General features: G+C 41.5%; 1 protein-coding gene across 3 annotated transcripts in view; it reads right to left on the bottom strand.

The window, feature by feature from the left end:
• Nucleotides 1-20700, bottom strand: part of TMEM260 (transmembrane protein 260) — a 413639-nt gene that overhangs the window by 127059 nt on the left and 265880 nt on the right. For all 3 annotated transcript variants that reach the window (XM_069207434.1, XM_069207432.1, XM_069207433.1), the window contains one exon: nt 14461-14609. In XM_069207434.1, coding sequence (XP_069063535.1) covers nt 14461-14609 — 149 coding nt within the window. The remainder of the gene's footprint in view (nt 1-14460; nt 14610-20700) is intronic.

Here is a 20700-nt window from a genome sequence, read left to right as displayed (position 1 = left end):
TCTGAGTAGGTACGTAATTGTTTGAATGTGTCTATGATTGTGTGCATGAGTGTCTGAGTGGGACTGTGAATGGGTGGGTGACAGTCTGAGTGGGTGTTTGAGTGTGTTTAGGTCTGTGAGTGGGGCACGAGTGAGTGCGAGTAAGTGCATGAGTTTCCTAGTGGATCTGTGCATGGGTGCAGGAGCCTGAGTGTATCTGTTAGTGGGTGCATGAATGTCTGAGAGGGTCTGTGAGTGGATGCATGAATGTGTGAGTGGCCTGTGAGTGAGTACAAGAGTCTCTGAGTGGGTGCATGAGTGTCTGAGTGGGTGCATGAGTGTCTGAGTGAGTCTCTGAGTACGTCTGTGAGTAGATGTGTGAGTGTGTCAGTAACTGTGAGAGTGACTTGGCCACAAAGGAACCTCACCTGCCGTTTTATCTAACAAGAGTCCACAGCTGTGCGCAAATTATGTACCCAAGAGGAGATTTTTCTGCCTCCTTGGGTAAATGTCCAGTATGTATTATACACTACAGGTTTGTAATGGAGCACAAGGAAATGTCACCAGTGACCTTGTGTGTGTGTTTTGGCAACATGATTGTTCCTGGTGTGTTGTTCAATAGAATTCTGTGATAACATGAATCCTCCTATTGAGAGGCCACTGAGACTACAAAGATATAAATCTTCACAAAACCAGGGGAGTTCCTTTTATCTATACAAGGTAAATGCTTCTTTGTTTTGTGGAGATGTCCTCATATTCCTCAGCATCCAGAATACGCCACCAAAATCTGCTGAAAACACACTGGGGGCCCCTTGATAAGTTGCCCATCATCCTTGCAAAAAGGCAGGAAGACCTTTGCATACTACTAAGGTGGGTGCGGTGGGGCCAAGCAGGTGCAGCTTCCAGGAGGTTTGTACATTTGCATACACTTGGCTATTTAAAGAGAGAACCATGGACTCTGCCCTCACCAGAAGAGGACAAGAAAGAAACCACTTGTCACATATAGACTGCGCTCCAATAGACCAAAGATGCATTCACCACCACAAAGGCTTTCAGATTTTAATAGGCGAGGGGGGCCACGTGGCTATTTATTTAATAGGGGCCACGTGGCCCCCGCCCCAGGCCAATTTCAGCCCAGGGGACACCATCCACCGGGGCCCAGCCATGTCTCCTGGGTGCTCCCCCAAGGTACCCAGTCAGCAGTGTTAGAAACCGCAGGGTAACCTGAATGCCCCTACAGTCTCAGCCATCTCCCTGCCTCCTACAGGAACTGGCATTGCTCTCACATACAGGGAGATGCTAAACATGCAGCTCCCTCTGTGTGAGAGCAATCCTTTCATATGTTTCCCTGCCTGCAGAAACAGACAAAAACTCTGCTCCCAGCAAGCAAGAGCTGTTTGACAGCTCTCGCTTCCTGGGAGCAGAGTTTGTGTTTGCTCTAACTTGGTGGGAGCTGTTAAAGCTCCCGCCAAGTGAGAGCAAACAACTATGTGCCGGGGTGGGCACCCATGGGACATAGCAAGAGCCGGTTCTGGGGATGGCAGACCCCAGGGCCACAATTGACTCCCGGGGGGGGGGGGGGGGGGGAGGATGTCCTTCTCTGAGCACAGGCCAGCCCTGGTGAGGTGGTGATCCCTGGGTCGTATATATGGCCCAGAAGGGGGGCCCACGTGGCCCCCCCATCACTGATCTGAAACAAAGCAAGGCAGTGGTTCCCAGGGCTTCTTAGAAGCTGAGGAGGGGGGTCCACATGGTCCCCCTCCATTATTAAAGACAACGGCCAAGTCAGGTGGTGGTCCCCGGGGCTCAAAGAACCTTAGGAGGGGGGCCCCGGGCGCCTCTTCCTTGTTTTGAAAAAAATCCTCTGGGACCTAGCACACTAGGGTGCTCTATTCAAAACAAGCAAAATTAAAAAAAAAAAAAAAAAAAAAAAGAAGAAGCTAAGGGGTCAGGGTGCATGAGTCTCTGAGTGGGTCTCTGAGTGTGGGTGTGAGTGGGTCTGTGAATGAGTGCATGAGTGGGAGCATAAGTGGGGGTGAGTGAGTCTGTGAATGAGTGAGTGGATCTTTGAGTGGGTTTGTGAATGGGTGCGTGAGTGAGTGAGCGGATCTGTGAGTGGGTTTGTCATTCTCTTAGTGGGTGTCTGAGTGGGTACTTTAGTGTCTGAGTGAGTGTGAGTGGGTGCATGAGCCTTTGAGTGAGTCTATGAGTGTCTGTGTAAATGTTTGAGTGAGTCTGTGAGTGGGTGCATGAGCCTTTGAGTGAGTCTATGAGTGTCTGTGTAAATGTTTGAATGAGTCTGTGAGTGGGTTCATGAGTCTCTGAGTGCGTCTGTGAGTAAGTGAGAGTATTGAGTGTGAGTAGCTACATGACTAGCTGAGTGCCTCCTTGAGTATCTCCATAACTGTTTGAGTGGATGCATGAGTGTGCCAAAGTCTTTTTTTGTGGGTTTTTTTTCCCTCCAATATTTGCTGGAATGTACACAGGGGATCGCGCTGGGTGCTGCTGCGGATTCCTGAATATCCACATCATGGTAAAGAAAAACAACAAAAACCTTACCATTTTTAATAAAACACACAACCTGTCATAAAATCACTTTCCCACTTCATTCCTGGGGTCAGAGTACCTCCACCCAGACCCCTAAACCCACTGTGCACATTTTTTACCACCACGTTTCAGCCCCTGAGACCATTCCCTGTTATACATGATGGCGGCCGCAACTTTCAGATCAGGGTGCAGCCAGACAATTAGGAGTTTCTGTGGCTCGGGGGTTGGCGAATTTGCCACGGGTAGATTTGCAAAATGCTTGCACCTCTAGATATCTATATTTAATTTTCTTTTAATATTTAAAAATCTACTGAACAGATTACACAAAATGCACTCTTTCTGGACCAAGAGCTACCATCCTGCCAAAGTTGGTGTAATTCCATCCAGCTGTTCGGGCTGTAGACGCGTCTAAAATCTCAATGGGTATTAACATGGGAAACACTTTTTTTGACTCCCCTTTTCTTGGCCCCCGCTTGGCGGATCCCCCCAAAACTTCCCATGTACAACAAGATTCTACAGAACACTTTTTTTTTTTTTTAGAACATTTTGTGACAGTTCGTCAAATGGTGCAAAAGATGTAGGCAAGTCAAGAAATGCTTTTTCTATGGAAACATGGTCCTAATTATAACCACGTACTGGCAGTTACCAGTAGGTAATGTAAGACAGACAGACAGACACACACACATACACACACAGGTATACCATATACCATAGAAATTCAGCAGTTATAGTTAGAGTTTTTTTTTCAAAGAATCATAACTCACGCCCCCACCATGCACAGTTTTTCTTCAATAATTTGACTGCTAATGTGTCATTGATATTTTTATTGACATTATAAAAGTCATTATGAGTGCTGGAATACCTGGGGTAATTAGCAGTGCATGGTGAAGGCGCGAGTTATAGTTACCTTCTAGTTATATAGACCCTGACCCTAGACCTACAAGCATGTGAAAGATGAACAAATCCCTTGCAAATCATGGTATGGATATAACATTAATACCTAAACATTACATCTACCACTTACCTCCACATGAACATATCAATATACCTCCCATATGAAAATACGAACACTGGAGGTGCCCAGTGGCATTCGTGCATGCAACGTCTATGCAACAGACTAAGGACAACAGGGCACAGTGAAATATCTCAAATACATGGCATACCATTGACAATCCTCTCATCAAGGATGTCTTAATTGCACTGACTGTACCGAATGCATTTAAATAACTCCGTCCATGTAATTTATTATTCTCTAACGTGTCCAGTGTAACAAAGAAAAGAAAATGCCGATGTATACATGATTTGGCATGAGCGAGTATGTTAACGACTGTGTGGTTTTCCTAGAATGGAATGTGGAAGGTTATGAGGTAATATGGAATGTGGGGGGTTGTAGGGACGACGGTTGGAGAGGGCGTCTGGGTACTGCTTGTCTGTCATGTCTTGTCACAGAGTTGGAATATCTAAATCACATTTAGCGTGGTGATTTACTACAGAATGGTGACAAGCACAACTCAGTGAGGACCTTCACGTGCAAAGGAGACTGAGTTTACTAGACGTTCGTGTTGTGCGGACATGCGACGTTGAAGTGAAGGAACCAAGCATGGCTTGGGTCAAGCGCAACCAGTGGCGTAGCGTGGGTTGTCAGCACCCGGGGCAAGGCAAGTAATTTGCGCCCCCTAACCCGTGGATTTTAGCACTCGAGTCTCTTCCAAGATGTTGCGCCCGGTGCGGCCGGCCCCCCCTGCACCCCACACGCTACGCCACTGAGCGCAACATTTGAAGAAGATGTACGGAACTGAAGGAAAGTGATTTCGGTATTTCAATAGTTAATTTTATTAGGGAAGATATTAACAGACAACGTGCGCTTACCTTCCGTGCAGCGTGTGTACTTGTGATGCTTTCTATAAGCGCGTGCAGCAGAGGAGGAACACAATGAAGAGACTACGGCGAGTAAAGTGCAGGCGTCATAACGTATGTATTACATTATGTACGTGAAGATGTCACAGTGTGAGTTGCTGATTACACGCCCACTTCTTAAACGGTGCATTCATAACGGTGATATGCACACCTGTAACTACTGAATAATAAAATTTAGAAAAAAATGAAAATGGAATACGATTTTGTGCGTTCCCATCAGTGATACGCACACCAATCAACAGTATTAACTTTACAGATAACGGTGATCTCACACTGGAGTAATATCTAAATAGTGCGTTCATTTCAGTGAGATGCACACCACTAAGGAAGTTAAATTTAACCCCTTCGCTGCCAGGCCTTTTCCCCCTCCTGTGCCATGCCCTTTTTTGGCTATTTGGGGCAGTTTGCGCTTAGGCTCTCATAACTTTTTGTCCACATAAGCTAGCCAAGCCAAATTTGCGTCCTTTTTTTCCCAACATCCTAGGGATTCTAGAGGTACCCAGACTTGTGGGTTCCCCTGAAGGAGGCCAAGAAATTAGCCAAAATACAGTGAAAATTTTGTTTTTTTCAAAAAAAGTGGCTGCAGAAGAAGGCTTGTGGTTTTTTCCCTGAAAATGGCTTCAACAAAGGGTTTGCGGTGCTAAAATCACCAGCTTCCCAGCTTTCAGGAACAGGCAGACTTCAATTAGAAAACCCAATGTTTCAACCACAAATTCGACATTTTACTGGGACATACCCCATTTTTACAATTTTTTGTGCTTTCAGCCTCCTTCCAGTCAGTGACAAATGGGCGTGAAACCAATGCTGGATCACAGAAACCTAAACATTTCTGAAAAGTAGACAAAATTCAGCAAGGGGTCATTTGTGTAGATCCTACAAGAGTTTCCTACAGAAAACAACAACTGAAAAAAAAAGAAAAATATTGAAATTGAGGTGAAAAAACAGCAATTTTTCTCTACGTTTTACTCTGTAACTTTTTCCTGCAATGTCAGATTTTCGACAGCAATATACCGTTACGTCTGCTGGACTCCTCTGGTTGAGGGGATATATAGGGCTTGTAGGTTCATCAAGAACCCTAGGTACCCAGAGCCAATAAATGAGCTGCACCCTGCAGTGCGTTTTCATTCTATACCGGGTATACAGCAATTCATTTGCTGAAATATAAAAAGTGAAAAATAGCTATCAAGAAAACCTTTGTATTTCCAAAATGGGCACAAGATAAGGTGTTGAGGAGCAGTGGTTATTTGCACATCTCTGAATTCCGGGGTGACCATACTAGCATGTGAATTACAGGGCATTTCTCAAATAGATGTCTTTTTTACACACTCTCTTATATTTGGAAGGAAAAAATGTAGAGAAAGACAAAAGGCAATAACACTTGTTTTGCTAATCTATGTTCCCCCAAGTCTCCCGATAAAAATGATACCTTACTTGTGTGGGTAGGCCTAGCGCCCGCGACAGGAAACGCCCCAAAATGCAACGTGGACACATCACATTTTTTTAAAGAAAACAGAGGTGTTTTTTGCAAAGTGCCTACCTGTAGATTTTGGCCTCTAGCTCAGCCGGCACCTAGGGAAACCTACCAAACCTATGCATTTTTGAAAACTAGAGACCTAGGGAAATCCAAGATGGGGTGACTTGTGGGGCTCTGACCAGGTTTTGTTACCCAGAATCCGTTGCAAACCTCAAAATCTGGCTAAAAAAAAAACACATTTTCCTCATATTTTGGTGACAGAAAGTTCTGGAATCAGAGAGGAACCACAAATTTCCTTCCAACCAGCGTTCCCCCAAGACTCCCGATAAAAATGATACCTCACTTGTGTGGGTAGGCCTAGCGCCCACGACAGGAAATGCCCCACAACGCAACGTGCACACATCCCGTTTTTTGAAAGAAAACAGAGGTGTTTTTTGCAAAGTGCCTACCTGTAGATTTTGGCCTCTAGCTCAGCCAGCACCTAGGGAAACCTACCAAACCTGTGCACTTTTTAAAACTAGAGACGTAGGGGAATCCAACAGTGGGTGACTTGTGGGGTTCTGACCAGGTTCTGTTACCCAAAATCCTTTGCAAACCTCAAAATTTGGCTAAAAAAAACACATTTTCCTCACATTTTAGTGACAGAAAGTTCTGGAATCAGAGAGAAGCCACATATTTCCTTCCACCCAGCGTTCCCCCAAGTCTCCCGATAAAAATGATACTTCACTTGTGTGGGTAGGCCTAGCGCCCGTGACAGGAAACGCCCCAAAACGCAACGTGGACACATCACATTTTTTGAAAGAAAACAGAGGTGTTTTTTGCAAAGTGCCTACCTGTAGTCTTTGGCCTCTAGCTCATCCGGCACCTAGGGAAACCTACCAAACCTGTGCATTGTTGAAAACTAGAGACCTAGGGGAATCCAAGATGGGGTGACTTGTGGGGCTCTGACCAGGTTCTGTTACCCAGAATCCTTTGCAAACCTCAAAATTTGGCTAAAAAAAAAAAAAACACATTTTTCCACTCATTTCGGTGACAGAAAGTTGTGGAATCTGAGAGGAGCCACAAATTTCCTTCCATCCAGCGTTCCCCCAAGTCTCCCGATACAAATGGTACCTCACTTGTGTGGGTAGGCCTAGCGCCCACGAAAGGAAATGGCCGAAAACACAACGTGGACACATCACATTTTTTCATAGAAAACAGTGCGTACCTGGGGATTTTGGCCTCTAGCTCAGCTGGCACCTGGGGAAACCTAGCAAACCAGCGCATTTTTGAAAACTAGAAACCCAGGGGAATCCAAGATAGGGTGACTTGCGGGGCTCTGACCAGGTTCTGTTACCCAGAATCCTTTGCAAACATCAAAATTTGGCCAAAAAAACACTTTTGCCTAGTGGTTCTGGACCTAAAATCGGCCAATCTGCCCCCAAGGGGGGCAGAAATGGTCTAAATACAATTTGCCCCCCAGGGGAGCGACCCTTGCCTAATGGGTCGCTCCCCATCTGTAAAACAAAAAAAAAAACAAAAAAAATCCCCGGTGCCTAGTGGTTTCTGCCCCCCTTGGGGGCAGATCGGCCTAATCAAAATGGGCTGATCTACCCCCGAGGGGGGCAGAAAAGGCCTTCCTAAAAAATGCCCCCCATTGGGAGCGACCCTTGCCCAAGGGGTCGCTCCCTTATGTCTATTTCACAACAATAAAAGACCAAAAAAAGACATCCCTGGTGTCTAGTGGGCGTTTCAAAAGCCGGAATGCAAGCAATCCGGCTTTTGAAACACTTGGAGAGACTTCAAAGGGAAGGAAAGACATTTGCTTCCCTTTGAAGCCTCTCCTTGCCTCCCCCACGTGATCAAAAGAGAAATGCAAAACATTTCTCTGCGCGATGGGGGAGGCCCTTGACAAATCAGTGCGGGCTCGCGCGCTGCCGTCACAAAGGGGGTGTGTGGGGGGGGGGGGGGTGGAAGGGGAATGGCTTCCCCTTCCATCCCTGCCTTGGGGGGGGGGGGAGCACAGGGGGGGAGCGCTAGCGCTCCCCCCAGTTCCTGTGACTTGGACGGGGTGATCTCGTCCAAGGCACACGGGAACTGGAGCCTTGGACGAGGTCACCTCGTCGAAGGCACAGAACCGGTTAAAGTGATATACACAAGTTTATCAGCATTGTTAACTTTATAGTCAACAGTGATGCACACAGCAAAACAGTATTGTAGCAGTGCGTTCACTTTGGTGATGCGCACACCATTAATAACATTACATTTAAATATAGTTAGTGAACTATTTTAAACTATGTGAGCGGCACAAACATTTACTTTTACTCCACCCACAGAATTTTTGCCTGAACCTGGGGAACTTCGTATGAAATGGCAAGAACTATATGGCAACTACTGATAACGAAATATTAACACCAGGTACAAAAGGGGAATTTTGTTAATTCTTTGGGTCCAGGGGGTATTAGGCAGTACAATCAAATAGAGAAAAAACAGAGAGGTGTTGATGAAGATAATGTTTATAAAAATGCACTAGATGATTTAGGAAAAGTATTACTCACCTACGATGTGCATAGCTATTGATAGATATACATTGTTTTCACCGTAAGCAAGGAGAGAGGGAGACAATGATTATGTATCTGCATTAAAGAAACTAGCAATTCCATGCAATTTTGGACAGGTACAGGAGGAGTTACTTAGGGATCAAATTATAATGCACGTTAACAATAAAAAGGGTGCAAGAAAGATTGTGGGCGAGTGGAGATGCTACCTTGAAGGTTGTGTTAGCAATGGCAAGGAAAGCAGAAAGTTCTAAAATATGTGGAAAAAAGTATTGTAACAAAGAAGAAAAAAATCTTGCAAGTAGAAGTAATGAGGGAAGGGGGAGTCAAAAAGAAGAGATTCATGTGGGAAGTAGTATAAGTGGGGAAGTATCTCAAGGAACTTTGACATGTTACAGATGTGGCAGTCAAGAGCATTTAGCGAACAGTAAAATGTGCAAAGCAAGAGATCAAAAGTGCTATGTGTGCGGTTTAATTGGTCATTTTGCATGGACATGTACACGTAGAGACAAGAGAGGAAAAATACAGTGTATTTCTGATTCTCAAAAGGAGTCAACATCAGATGATGAGCGATCTGAGAATGATTGTGTTTTAATTGTTGATGATGAAGTTTTGGATGTAGGTTCAGATTTCAGAAATAAACCAAAATGTGAAGTGAAGGTGGCAGGTCTTCCTGTGATCCTGGTAGCGGACTCTGGTTGACCTTTCACTATCTGTTAGACCTGGCATCGTCTCCCCTAACCTTTTGCTTCTACTTCCCAGGTGGTCTCTATGTGCTGGACTCTGTTTTTGCTGATTTGTTTTCTCTGGACAATTTTACCACTGCTGAGCAGTGCTAAAGTGTAAGTGTACCATGTATAAATTTAATGTGTACATTGGCTATCCATGATTGGCATATTTTCCAGTAAGTCCCTAGTGAAGTGTACTAGAGGTGCCCAGGGTCTGTAAATCAAATGCTACTAGTGGGTCTGCAGCACTGGTTGTGCTCCCCCACATAAGTAGCCCTGTGAACATGGCTCAAACCTGCCACTGCATTGTCTGTGAGTGTGGTTTTAAACTGCCAATTCAACTTCACAAGTGTACCCACTTGCCAGGCCTACACCTTCCCTTTTTATACATGTTAGGCATCCTTAAGGTAGGCCCTAGGTAGCCCCATGGGCAGGGTGCAGTGTATGTTAAAGGTGGGACATTTACTTATGTGTTTTACATGTCCTGACAGTGAAATACTGACAAATTTGTTTTTCACTGTTGATAGGCCTATCTCCCTCACAGGTTAGCACGGGAGCTGTCTTTAAATATTATTAAAGCGCAGATCACCTTTGGGAGCAGATAGACATTTGGAGTTTGGGGTCTCTGAACTCACAATTTAAAAATACATCTTTTAGTGAAGTTGTTTTTTAGATTGTGTGTTTGAAAATGCCACTTTTAGAAAGTAGGCATTTTCTTGCTTAAACCATTCTGTGGCTCTGATTGTTTGTGGATTCCCTGTCTGGGTCAGTTTGACAGTTGGACTGTTTGCACCTCTCCTCTAGACGGTGACACAAAGGGAGCTGGGGTGTAGCCTGCATATCCTGATGGGCTATCTGGGCTGAGGGGAGGAGTGGTCACTCACATCTGAAAGGGCTGTGCCTCACCCAATTCGCTGGTGTGTGTCTGGGGCCTGGCTTGGGCAAGGCAGGATCTTGAAAACAACAGAGACTTTCCTTTGAAGTATGTGTACTTCAAAGGCAGAAAAGGGTATAAGAAGTGCACCCAAAACCCCTGAAAATCAATTACTTCAGGAACCAAGAAGAACCTCTGCCAAGGAGAAGAGCTGGAGAACGGGTACTGCCCCTGTGCCTGTGACTGTGCTAATCTTTGTTGGCCTGCAGTAGCTGCTTCTGCCTGAGAGAGGACAAAGACTGAATTTAGTGTGACTTCCCACTAGTGAAGAATCTCTAAGGGCTTGAACTGAGCTTGCCTCCTGTTGTTGAATTCTCAGGGACAACAAAGCTTCTCTCTGCCAGCACTTGGGCTTTCTGTTGAGAGAACTGCCTGCCAAGTTGTGCCCTAACCTGTCTCTGGGCCTTGAAAGGTGCAGCTGGTGTAAGAGAACAGAAAACCATGCAAAGACCACCGTGCGGGGAAACTTTTGATGCACTATCTGCTTCGTGGCTGAAAAACAATGGGCGTGGGCCTCGGGGCTAAAATCGACCCTCCACCGGCATCGCGGATGGGACATTGCCCAGACCTGAGGTGCCCGTCCAGATCGATGCATCTCTCTCTTGAGGAAGAGAAGGAACCACGCACGCCGACCCGACGAGGAACAACGCACGCTATCGCTTGCGAGTGAGAAATCAACGCATCGCTGGCCTTTTCCGACGCACACTCGCCCGTGCAGCTTTATTTTTACGCTACTGAGGTACTTTTGTACACTAACAATATTCTCACTGTTTTCTAAAGGATTTAAGACTCTTTCGCTTTTTAAATTCATAACTTGACTGTGTATGTTGGATTTTTGCCATTTTGGTCTTGTTTTGTTTAGATAAATATCATATTTTTCTAAATCTGTTTTGTGTCATTTTGTAGTGTTTTCACTGAATTACTGTGTGTGTTGGTACAAATACTTTACACCTTGCTTCTTAGGTTAAGCCTGCCTGCTCATGCCAAGCTGCCAAGTGGGTGAGGGGGTTAGGTGAGGGTAATTCTCCTTTATCCTGACTAGAGTGAGGGTCCTTGCTTGGACAGGGGCTAACCTGACTGCCAACCAAAGACCCCCATTTCTAACACTCTCATTAACATGGAAATGTGGAAAAGTAAATTTGAAAATGCTATTGGAAAAAAATTAAAGGAATCAGATATTTGTCCAGAAATATTCACTGGTGAGTCTATAGCCATTGTGGGAAATAGAGAAGTTTCATTTAAATGTAAAGGTTGCTAAGCTATGGTTAAATTGTATGTGGTTAAACATGGTCCTTGTGTGTTGGGGTGGAGGGACCAGAAGAGTTTGGATATCATTCTTAATCCTAATGGGAAAGAACACGTATTATTATTGAATGGCAGTGACAACGTGGGACGAGAGGTGCAGCAAAGATTTTTACAGCAAAATACAGTTATGCATTGATTTAAGATATGTAAATAAACAAATCTTGGTGGATAAGTATCCATTACCAAAGACTAACACGTTATTAACAAAAATAAAAGGAATTAAATGTTTCTCAATGGTGGATCTTGCATCAGCACACCATCAAGTGCCTTTACATGAAAGGAGCAGAAGGATTATAGCATTTATTACACCTTATGGATGTTTTCAGTTTATTCAGATGCCTTTTGGGCTAGCATCAGCTGCATTAGTTTTTCAGAGATTGATAAGCAAAATTTTGAAAGGAACTGTTAGAGTCTTGTATTTTCAAGACAATGTTCTAATTATGGGAAATAACCAACAGTAGCACGATGAAAGGTTGAGGAGTATGTTGAGAAGGTTGAGATATAATGGGTTAACGGCAGAATATATTAAGTGCAAATTCGCAAAAAAACAATTGACATATTTGGGACAGGTCATTGGAGGGGATGGTATTTCACCAACAAATGAGTTAGTTATACCAATTAAGGAATCGCCTGCACCAACTAATAAGGATGAACAGCATGTGTTTTTAGGGCTTGGTGAATATTATTCCATGTTTATAAAAAACTTTTCAGAAAAAATATACTCCTTGAGGAAACTACTAAAAGATAAAACACATTTTTGCTGAATGATGAGTGTGAAATGCAGTTTCAGAATATTTAAAATGAGTTGAGTTCTGCGACACCTATTCATGGATTTGATCCAGCCTTGCATAGTATAAGAACAGTAGATGCAAGTAGGAAAGGAATGAGTGTGGAGAAGAATGGATAATTGGGTTCGCCTCAAGAAGTTTAACACCAGCAGAAGAGGTATACTCAGTGATTGAGAGGGGAAACATTAGCATGTGTATGGAGCATGGAATGTTTTAGGTCCTTTGTTTGGGGCACGGAGTTTGAAGTAAGAACAGATCATAAACCATGGGTATAAGTGTTGAATAAAGAAGGGCTTTTGAAAGCTTCAGCAAGAATAGCAAGATTATCAATGAGGTTACAGGACTAAAATTATCAAATAAAGTATGTGCCTGGTGTACAGAATAAAGTTGCTCACTGCTTAAGCCATATGCTGTTAGCCATAAAGGAGGTTCCACGGAATGAATGGTATGACTTCCAAGTTGTGTATGTTAATGAAGATGGCATGAATTCTATTGTTAACGAAGATTGGATGGAGGCGTACAGAGAGGACAGAATTATGTGCAAATTTAAACAGAGTATCCAGGAGGGATGGGAAGACAAGAAGAAATGTTCTGATGAAATAAAAGCATTTTGGGAAGTCATGAATGAGTTAGCGGTTGAGTCGGGCTTTGTAATACAAAGTGGAAGGATGATTCCTCCTCAAAGCGTAAAGAAAAAAGTGTTGGAATTATGTCATGAAGGACATTTTGGTATAATCAGAACAAAGAAAAGAGTGAAGCCAATGTATTTTTGGTCTGGAATGGATTCTGAAATAGAGAGAATGGTAAGAGAGTGTATATAATGTTCAAATTCAGATAAGAGTTCAAAGACCTTAAAACCAACATTGTGCACAATGAAATGTCCCAAGATGGTTTGGGAAATGGTAGTGATTGACTTTGTGGGCCCTGTATGTGTGATGAGTTAGGGAACACCAAATATATCATTGTGTTAATTGACCTTTTCAGCCAATGGGTGGAACTAGAAGTGGTAAAGAAGGTGGATGCAGAAACAGTGATCAAGATTTTAGATGTGGTATTAATTTGAGGGAAGGATAACCAAATAAATTGTTGAGGGACAATGGTCCGCAGTTTAAGTCCACAGTGGTTAAAGAGTTTATTCAAAGGAATGGGGATGAATCATGTAGTGACTTCTGTGTACCATTCAGATGGAAATGGTGCTGTTGAGTGTTTTAATCGGGCGAATAAGGGTACAGTTCAAATTGCTACTAGCAATGGAGAAAAATGGGTGGTGGAGTTCAAGAAAATTCTATTGGCATATATGGTAACGCCTTCTAAGGACTATCCTTAGTATAAGGCTCTTTTCCACGCATGTGTTGATGCGTGGAACAGAGCCTTATACTAAGGATAGTCATGGATGGACAGTGCTCAGAAGGCTGAGAGGTCACCAGAGACAGTAAGGTATAATATTTTTGAAAGCTTAGAGTGTGTATAAAAAGTATTTTGATTCCAAGAAGGGAGCTAAGGATGAGAACGTGGATGTGGGTGAATGGATGAACGTCAGAAAAGCAGAAAGCATACCTAAAGGTGAGAGTGTGTACTCTGAGCCCATGAAAGTTGTAGAATGTCTACAAATTGCAGCTAGATTAAGTGATAATAAGGTGTGGCATATGAGTCGCATAGCAAGGTGTAAAGGCAAAGAAAAAGATCATGAACAGGGAGATTGGATGGAGGATGATTGGTTGTGGGAAATAGAAGACAGTATGGATCAGGGGGAAGCAGGAAGTCATTATGAAAAAATTGAAGATTTGCCACTAGAAGAGGATGGTGTGTGTGAAGGAAGAAGGGGGAAGATTGGGAAGGAAAATACGTACACCCATTAAATTTAAAATGACTTATAATTAATTGAGATACGTAGGATTCAGAATGTTAAGCTCTATAGATATATATAGTGATATGGTTACATTTTTTGTTATATTTAATTTGTTATAATTCATAGGATTATCTGATAGCATTTAATGAATGTGTTATGTTCACAAAAGAAAGACAATAGTAAATGTTCATAAAAGAGAAGGATGTTTGGTGTTGCTGGAATGGAATGTGGAAGGTTGTGAGGTAATATGGAATGTGGGGGGATGGAGCAATGACGATTGGAGAGGGCGGAGGGTTTCTGCTTGACTGTTATATCTTGTTGCCACAGAGTTGGAATAAATCATATGGAGTGGTGATTTACTTCAGACTGTAGAAGAAACTGTACTGCATTAAAAATTCTTACTGTTTATTGACCCTGAGAAAACGCTCAAGATTAAAGGTGCGCTTGCCATCAAGAAACACTCCTTGAACAGGATTCCATTTGTTCCCCGGAAAAACGATGTCTGGAAGATGCTTAGCCATTTTAGGCAAGTACCACTCATAAGTCATCATCTGAAAAATAAACAAGCTTTCTTTAGCACTGAATGAAACGTGAGGTAAATCTCCACACAGAAGGCAGAATTCCACTTTTTGTAACGTTTAAATTAACAGAAATTCACAACATGAAATACACATGGTTAAACAAAAGATGCTTTTTTAATATGGTTTCATTGATTTCCTCCAATTTTAAAGAAAACTATAAGTTAACAAAGCTATTACAATGATAGGGGATAAACTAGACAGGACAAAGGCAGCAAAAATGTATGTGAACAAAAAACATTTTATATGAAGGCAGATCATTTAAGTGGTACATCAATTATTTTAGTTTTTGTTATACCTAAACCCTATGATGAAATTTTTGATCTGTCACTTTACCTTTAAGTGTCTCTATTTTACAACACAAATTTAAATATTTTTTAATATCATAAGAACAAAAAGGATGTGTTTACTTGGAACAATTAGAACTCAACCAAATCTGATCAGGAACTATGATGGAAAAATCCAATCTTATCACCCAAAGGTTACTTTAATTAAAGGTTATTTATTTTTATTAAAAAAAAAAAAAACTGCCTCAAATATTCATAACGGCTATCCTGACTATAGAAATGTATGCTATTGCCTGAAAAAAGTGCAAAGGTGGAAGGAAATCCAGGTCTAACTATAAAAGAGCAGAAACATATTTTGTTCTTTCAAGAGCAGCAAAGACACTTAGCTACAACAGAGGCAACTGGAAAAAAATCTAATCAGAGGGCAGTCACCCAAAAGGCTCCACTGTCCTCATAGGAGCATTCACCTAACTCTGAATCAGCTAGCAATTACTTCATTTAGAGCTAAGAGATCAAGCGGTAACAGTCAAATGCATGGCCAAAAATAAGCAGAACATACATTCAAGACTGACTTGCAGAAGTTCTGAGTCACTGTCTCTTCTACTGTGATCTGGTGTGGTGCAGTGTTCAAGGCAGTCACTGGCTTTGTGGGCAAGGGGTTAGTGGGTGGTGATGAATGACGCGAGGAGGCATAAAAGGCTGAGCGTCGTCAATTCCTGACCTACAGGTCTTCAGTCCAAGCCAGTTCCCTCATTGGCCGATGCATCTCCACCTAATTTCAGAACCAAGACTCTCATGACGTGGTACACTGACAACCTGCACAGAGTGTGTGAACTCATGGCACTTCAATCTAGTACCCTCTACATAAACCCAGCCCCCAGACTAACACTATTATCATTGGAAATAAGAGCCAATAACGGGGAGAGAGCTCCGTCTCGACTGCGAAGACTTTGCTATGGTAAACTTTAGAGAACATTTCCCTATATTTTACCATAGGGAGATACCTGCATGGACTGCAGTCTCCCTATTGTAAAGCATAGGGAAAAGTGAAAAAAAAAGTGTATTAAACTTAGGCAACGTTTGTAAAAATATTTTAAATATATAATAATGTAAATTAGGTTTATATATATTTAGTTTAAATATAGAAAGAAAGAAACAAATGGTAAAGCACTGCAACTAAATTTGATATAAATCTTTAATTAATGTAAATATATTAAACTGAAGAGAAGTTCTCACCTATATTAAAACAATTATGTATTAATTCAAAATACTGTATAAAATGTATTAAAGATAATTTCAATATATTTAATAACATTGTTGCATTATTTTAAATGCAAAAAAGATTATTAAAATGTTTTATAAACAAATACAAATAAGTAATATGTTTATATTTTTTCCAAACATTAAACTATAATTATTTATATTTTTAGCTTTTTAAAATTATTTTATTTAACCTTATTTCTAATGGGCTTCTATTTTAAGACACTACATCCATTACTTTCCATGGTAGGTTGTTGCAGTACCAGTGGCTGGCCATTGTGATGCTGGGCTTACTTCAGCTCTGGGCTGAAGTAACATACAACTGTTTTGAGTCCCTTTTTGACTGTACTAGCTTTAGAATTGCAGTTTGTATACAGCAATTGACTTATTTTTTTGTGCCTGGCTATACGTCCCTCCGTAAACCCCTATTTAAACCTTTGAAAACCTCTCCTTACTCCTCCTCTTAAGCAGTAAGTATTCCCCATTTTCCAGCCCCTGTCAGTCCCACATTTACTACTAAAACATATACTTACATGTGCGGAGATTCTGCAGTTGAGGCTGAGATCTCTGTGCAGAAAAAGATAGAAGAGGCCGAAAGCATAAACTCCTCATAAATGTTTGTGAACAGCATTTTGTAGTTTATTTGTAGTACTACAAAATGTAATACAATAAACAGTTTGTGAATAGGCCCCCCAGTGTTTACCCTATTTGGCCAAATCTTCTCTAGAATGATTCCTAATAGCATGATGGATTGCACCAAACAAAGACTTATGCAGTCTGTAATGCTCCTTGGTACACTGAAAATTGTGTGGCATCTGCTTTGTTCTCTGAGCCTCCTCATCACATAAAGTCCTATTCAGGACCTAATGAGAAAGTCCTAATCAGGACCTCAGACTTATTGAAATTTGTGTTAAGTTTAGAAACTACTTAAAATGTGCTTAAAGCTATAAATTATTTTAGATCTGAGAAACATAATTATGATATGGTTAGCTAGTTATAATTTGTAAATGTGCAGTCCATGCTGCACTCCCTAAAAATACATGTCCTTTATTTCCTTCCTGACCCTGGTTCTGTTCCAATTCATAAAAATAATCAGATCAGTGTCAGGTAACAGCCCTGTGTAGTGCCTCTCACTAGGATTTTTTTCCATTTTCTTGCTACTAATTCTGATCCAAGCCTATGGATTCACAGAATTATCAACAATAAATCACACCATATGGTGTTTTAATTTCTCCAACACGTTGCCCATCAAGGAACAGACGACCCTGTTATACACTTTCACAGCATCAAGACCAATCACCTCAACTGAGAAAATGTTTTTCTTTGTTTTTTACTTCTTTATACACTGGAAAATAAATATATAAGCATGATTATAAGCATGATCACTATACACAAAAATATAAAAATCCGAAAATATAAATGTATAATATTAAAGCTTGCATATATACACAAATGGCATTTTATTGTGGACTCATGGACACATTAAAAATAATAGATATAAATTTGAAATGCAGGATAGAATTCTGGATAGCCGACATATTAAAAGGGCGCCAATGCTTTCTGCTCATTCCTGAATATCAACCCAAAATATATATCGCCCTACCCTCATTCTGTTCTCCTGTTGTCAAATTGGGTTAATTAATATTCTAAAGCACATCCTTCCTGCAAAACTTTTAGTTGTCCTCTTTCTGCTAAATTTATACTGTTTACCTTGGACCAATGCCTTCTTTGCTGAACATGGAAATAAAGACTTAGGGCCTCATTACAAGTCTGGTGGTCTTACCGCCGCACTCGAGGAGGTCCGGCCACCACATTACAACGCTGGCGGTTGGACTGCCAGGGGACTGCTGTCAATGACAGGAACAAGGTTCCCGACGGGCTGATGGCGGTCGGACTCATGGTCAGCCACAGCGGTGCTGAACTCAGTGCCACCGGGCTGATCACAACTCCAATTTCCGCCAGCCAGTACTGGCCACTGAAAGACTGGTGGAAACAGTGCTGGGGGTCACAGAGGGCATAGGCAGTGCAGGCCCCACCCCCTGCCCAGCATCCTCGGAATATGCACATTGCAAGGGTGCAGTTGTGCTATGGTATTGGCCTTAAGGGAGCTGAGACTAATACAGTAGCACTGTTTCCGCCGGTCATCCCAGCAGGAACATTGTAATAAAATGTTCCCACTGGTCAGCCCGACGTGAGGGGGCCACTGCCAGCATGACTGCAGCTTCCTCCCCGAAGCTTTGGCCGGTCCACCTGTGGGACTGTCAAAGTCGTAATAACCCTCTTAGTTGGAGGGACGGTGAGGAAGGTTTTTGAATGTTGAATGTTACTTTTGTATCAGCCCAGATATCCTCTCTGGGGTGGTTGGGCACATGCCAAAGACATCCTTTAGACTGTTAGAGACCCTCTGTAAATCTATTTTAGATGCACATTAACTGATTTAATCTGCATTAAGAACAAGAACCCCGTATAATTTGTGCTTTGAACTAAACCTGGATGGGTTCTAGCCTTATTACAAATTTCTTTGATCATACTGTGACCTTCTCATTTGTTGTAATACAACAATACCTCTCCATTCTCTTGACAATTAACAGAGCATTGTTTCTGCCACTGTAAAACAATTGTGGCTACTATTAGCTACAACCTGTGCCCTCTAGAACTAAGTACACCATCTAGAACATGAGCTGAGCAACTGTTTTCTAATTTTCTTAGCTTCCCCAATAGCTGTAATACATGTGCGGCTCCTGGTATTTGTTATTTGGAAAATGGACCCTAGATTCAAACTATGAAGCTCAATCTTGAATTCTATATTTGTTAAAATGTAGAAAACACAATTCCATAAACAGATCTCATCAATTTTTCATTTCCTCAGTGTTTTGATGCTATAGAGGTTTGTAAATAAACAGCACCCATTTGGATTTGTGTTTAAGATCAATAGTACATAAATATCAGAACAGAGATAAGCATTTAATAATGCATTATGAAGGTCACATATATGTCTTCCGAAATGAAAGATCTAACAGGACCTGGTGGATTAAAAATGCTCTGAACAGGTGTCATTCTAAAGGCAATTTGAAAGTCATTTAAAGATTGTTACATTTTGGATTCTGAAGACTACAGTAGCCTAATTTGGGATATCTGTCCATTTTCCGGTATGAATGTCAACTCCCAATACAATATGGCACAGAGAATGAGCCAAGCTTAGGTTTTCTAAAGGAATCATAATCCTCATTTAGAACTATATTTAGTACATAAACGTTATTCACAATAATTTGGTTAATATCATTGGTTTCAAATTCCACAACAACCTAGCTATCTTTATTATACTTGGTACCCATGAACACTTTCAAACTTAGAATTTTTTAACAAGTTTGTCCTGTTAACATGCACTTCATTGTAATACAATATTGGATGTGACTTGTCCAGAGTTAAACAGGCCAATAGTCTAGGGTAATCAAACGTATGGTGCCCCTATATGAACCAAGATTGTTCCAGCTGTACCCTGGGTCGCACTACCACTTTCAGTCTTGCTGCTATGATTTTAGTGAAGCTTTAGTGTCTTTGGATTAGGGTAGTCTTTAAAACGCACAGCCTGCTTCAACGTTACAAAATTCATGAATGAATGATATTGAAGCTTCTGTTGCTGTATCTATTACTTGACTGCATATGAAGAATGTTCACAATGTGTGAGACCCAAAAATGTTGTCTAAAACCCAAATGCTTGTTGGAAGGAACCTGGAAACCCATCTGGCTCAACTACTTCTTCATGAGGCATTAAGTTATCTGCATGTTTACAGACACTGTCAGAAAGTAAATAGAGCTTGAAATGTAATCCATTACTTATCTGAATCAAATCGGTCTCCACAACGCCTTCATTTCTGGTACAGCTTGAGGAAGTACCATCATTTCCTGTCTTCTTCCTAACCTACAACTCCAGATTCATTTTATGTTCCTGTATTATGGGTATTTGTAGATTTACTTGTATGACAGAATATTGTTAGTTATTATTTTTCTCATAAAAATCTGTTGCACTCTTAGATGTTAAAATTTGACTCATTGCGCATGTTTATAATGAGTTGGGAATCAACCTCAGTCTTGTCTACCTGTAACGTGATATTCCTTGTAACATGACCTCATGCTTTCTGTTTTGAGGGGTGTGTTCTTTTCTTTTTACTGTCCCCTTTAGTGTATTGCATAGGTTTGCTTTTGAGAACTGGGAAACATCATGTGTAGAAAAGTACTGTGCAAAGTACAGTGCAATTTGATTAGCGTTTACATTCTTATATGAAGAATTTTAAAGAAAATTATCTTTACATATTCTGCATATTGACGCCCAGGGTAGATTTATCTGCTGTCGGACTGAAGCATAATCAGAAATAATACTCCCTAGATCTGCTGTTACTGAAATAACAATGAATCTGTTGGTAGTAACTACATAGTTAATGTGATTAGGGACTATGGATATATGAATAGTAGTTCCCAGTCCTTCTGGTGGATGTGGTGGCAGGGAAAATTCAATA

The sequence above is a fragment of the Pleurodeles waltl genome, chromosome 9, assembly GCF_031143425.1.
Source record: "Pleurodeles waltl isolate 20211129_DDA chromosome 9, aPleWal1.hap1.20221129, whole genome shotgun sequence".
Taxonomy (NCBI): Eukaryota; Metazoa; Chordata; class Amphibia; order Caudata; family Salamandridae; genus Pleurodeles; species Pleurodeles waltl.
This window is presented reverse-complemented; position numbering and strand designations above follow the sequence as displayed.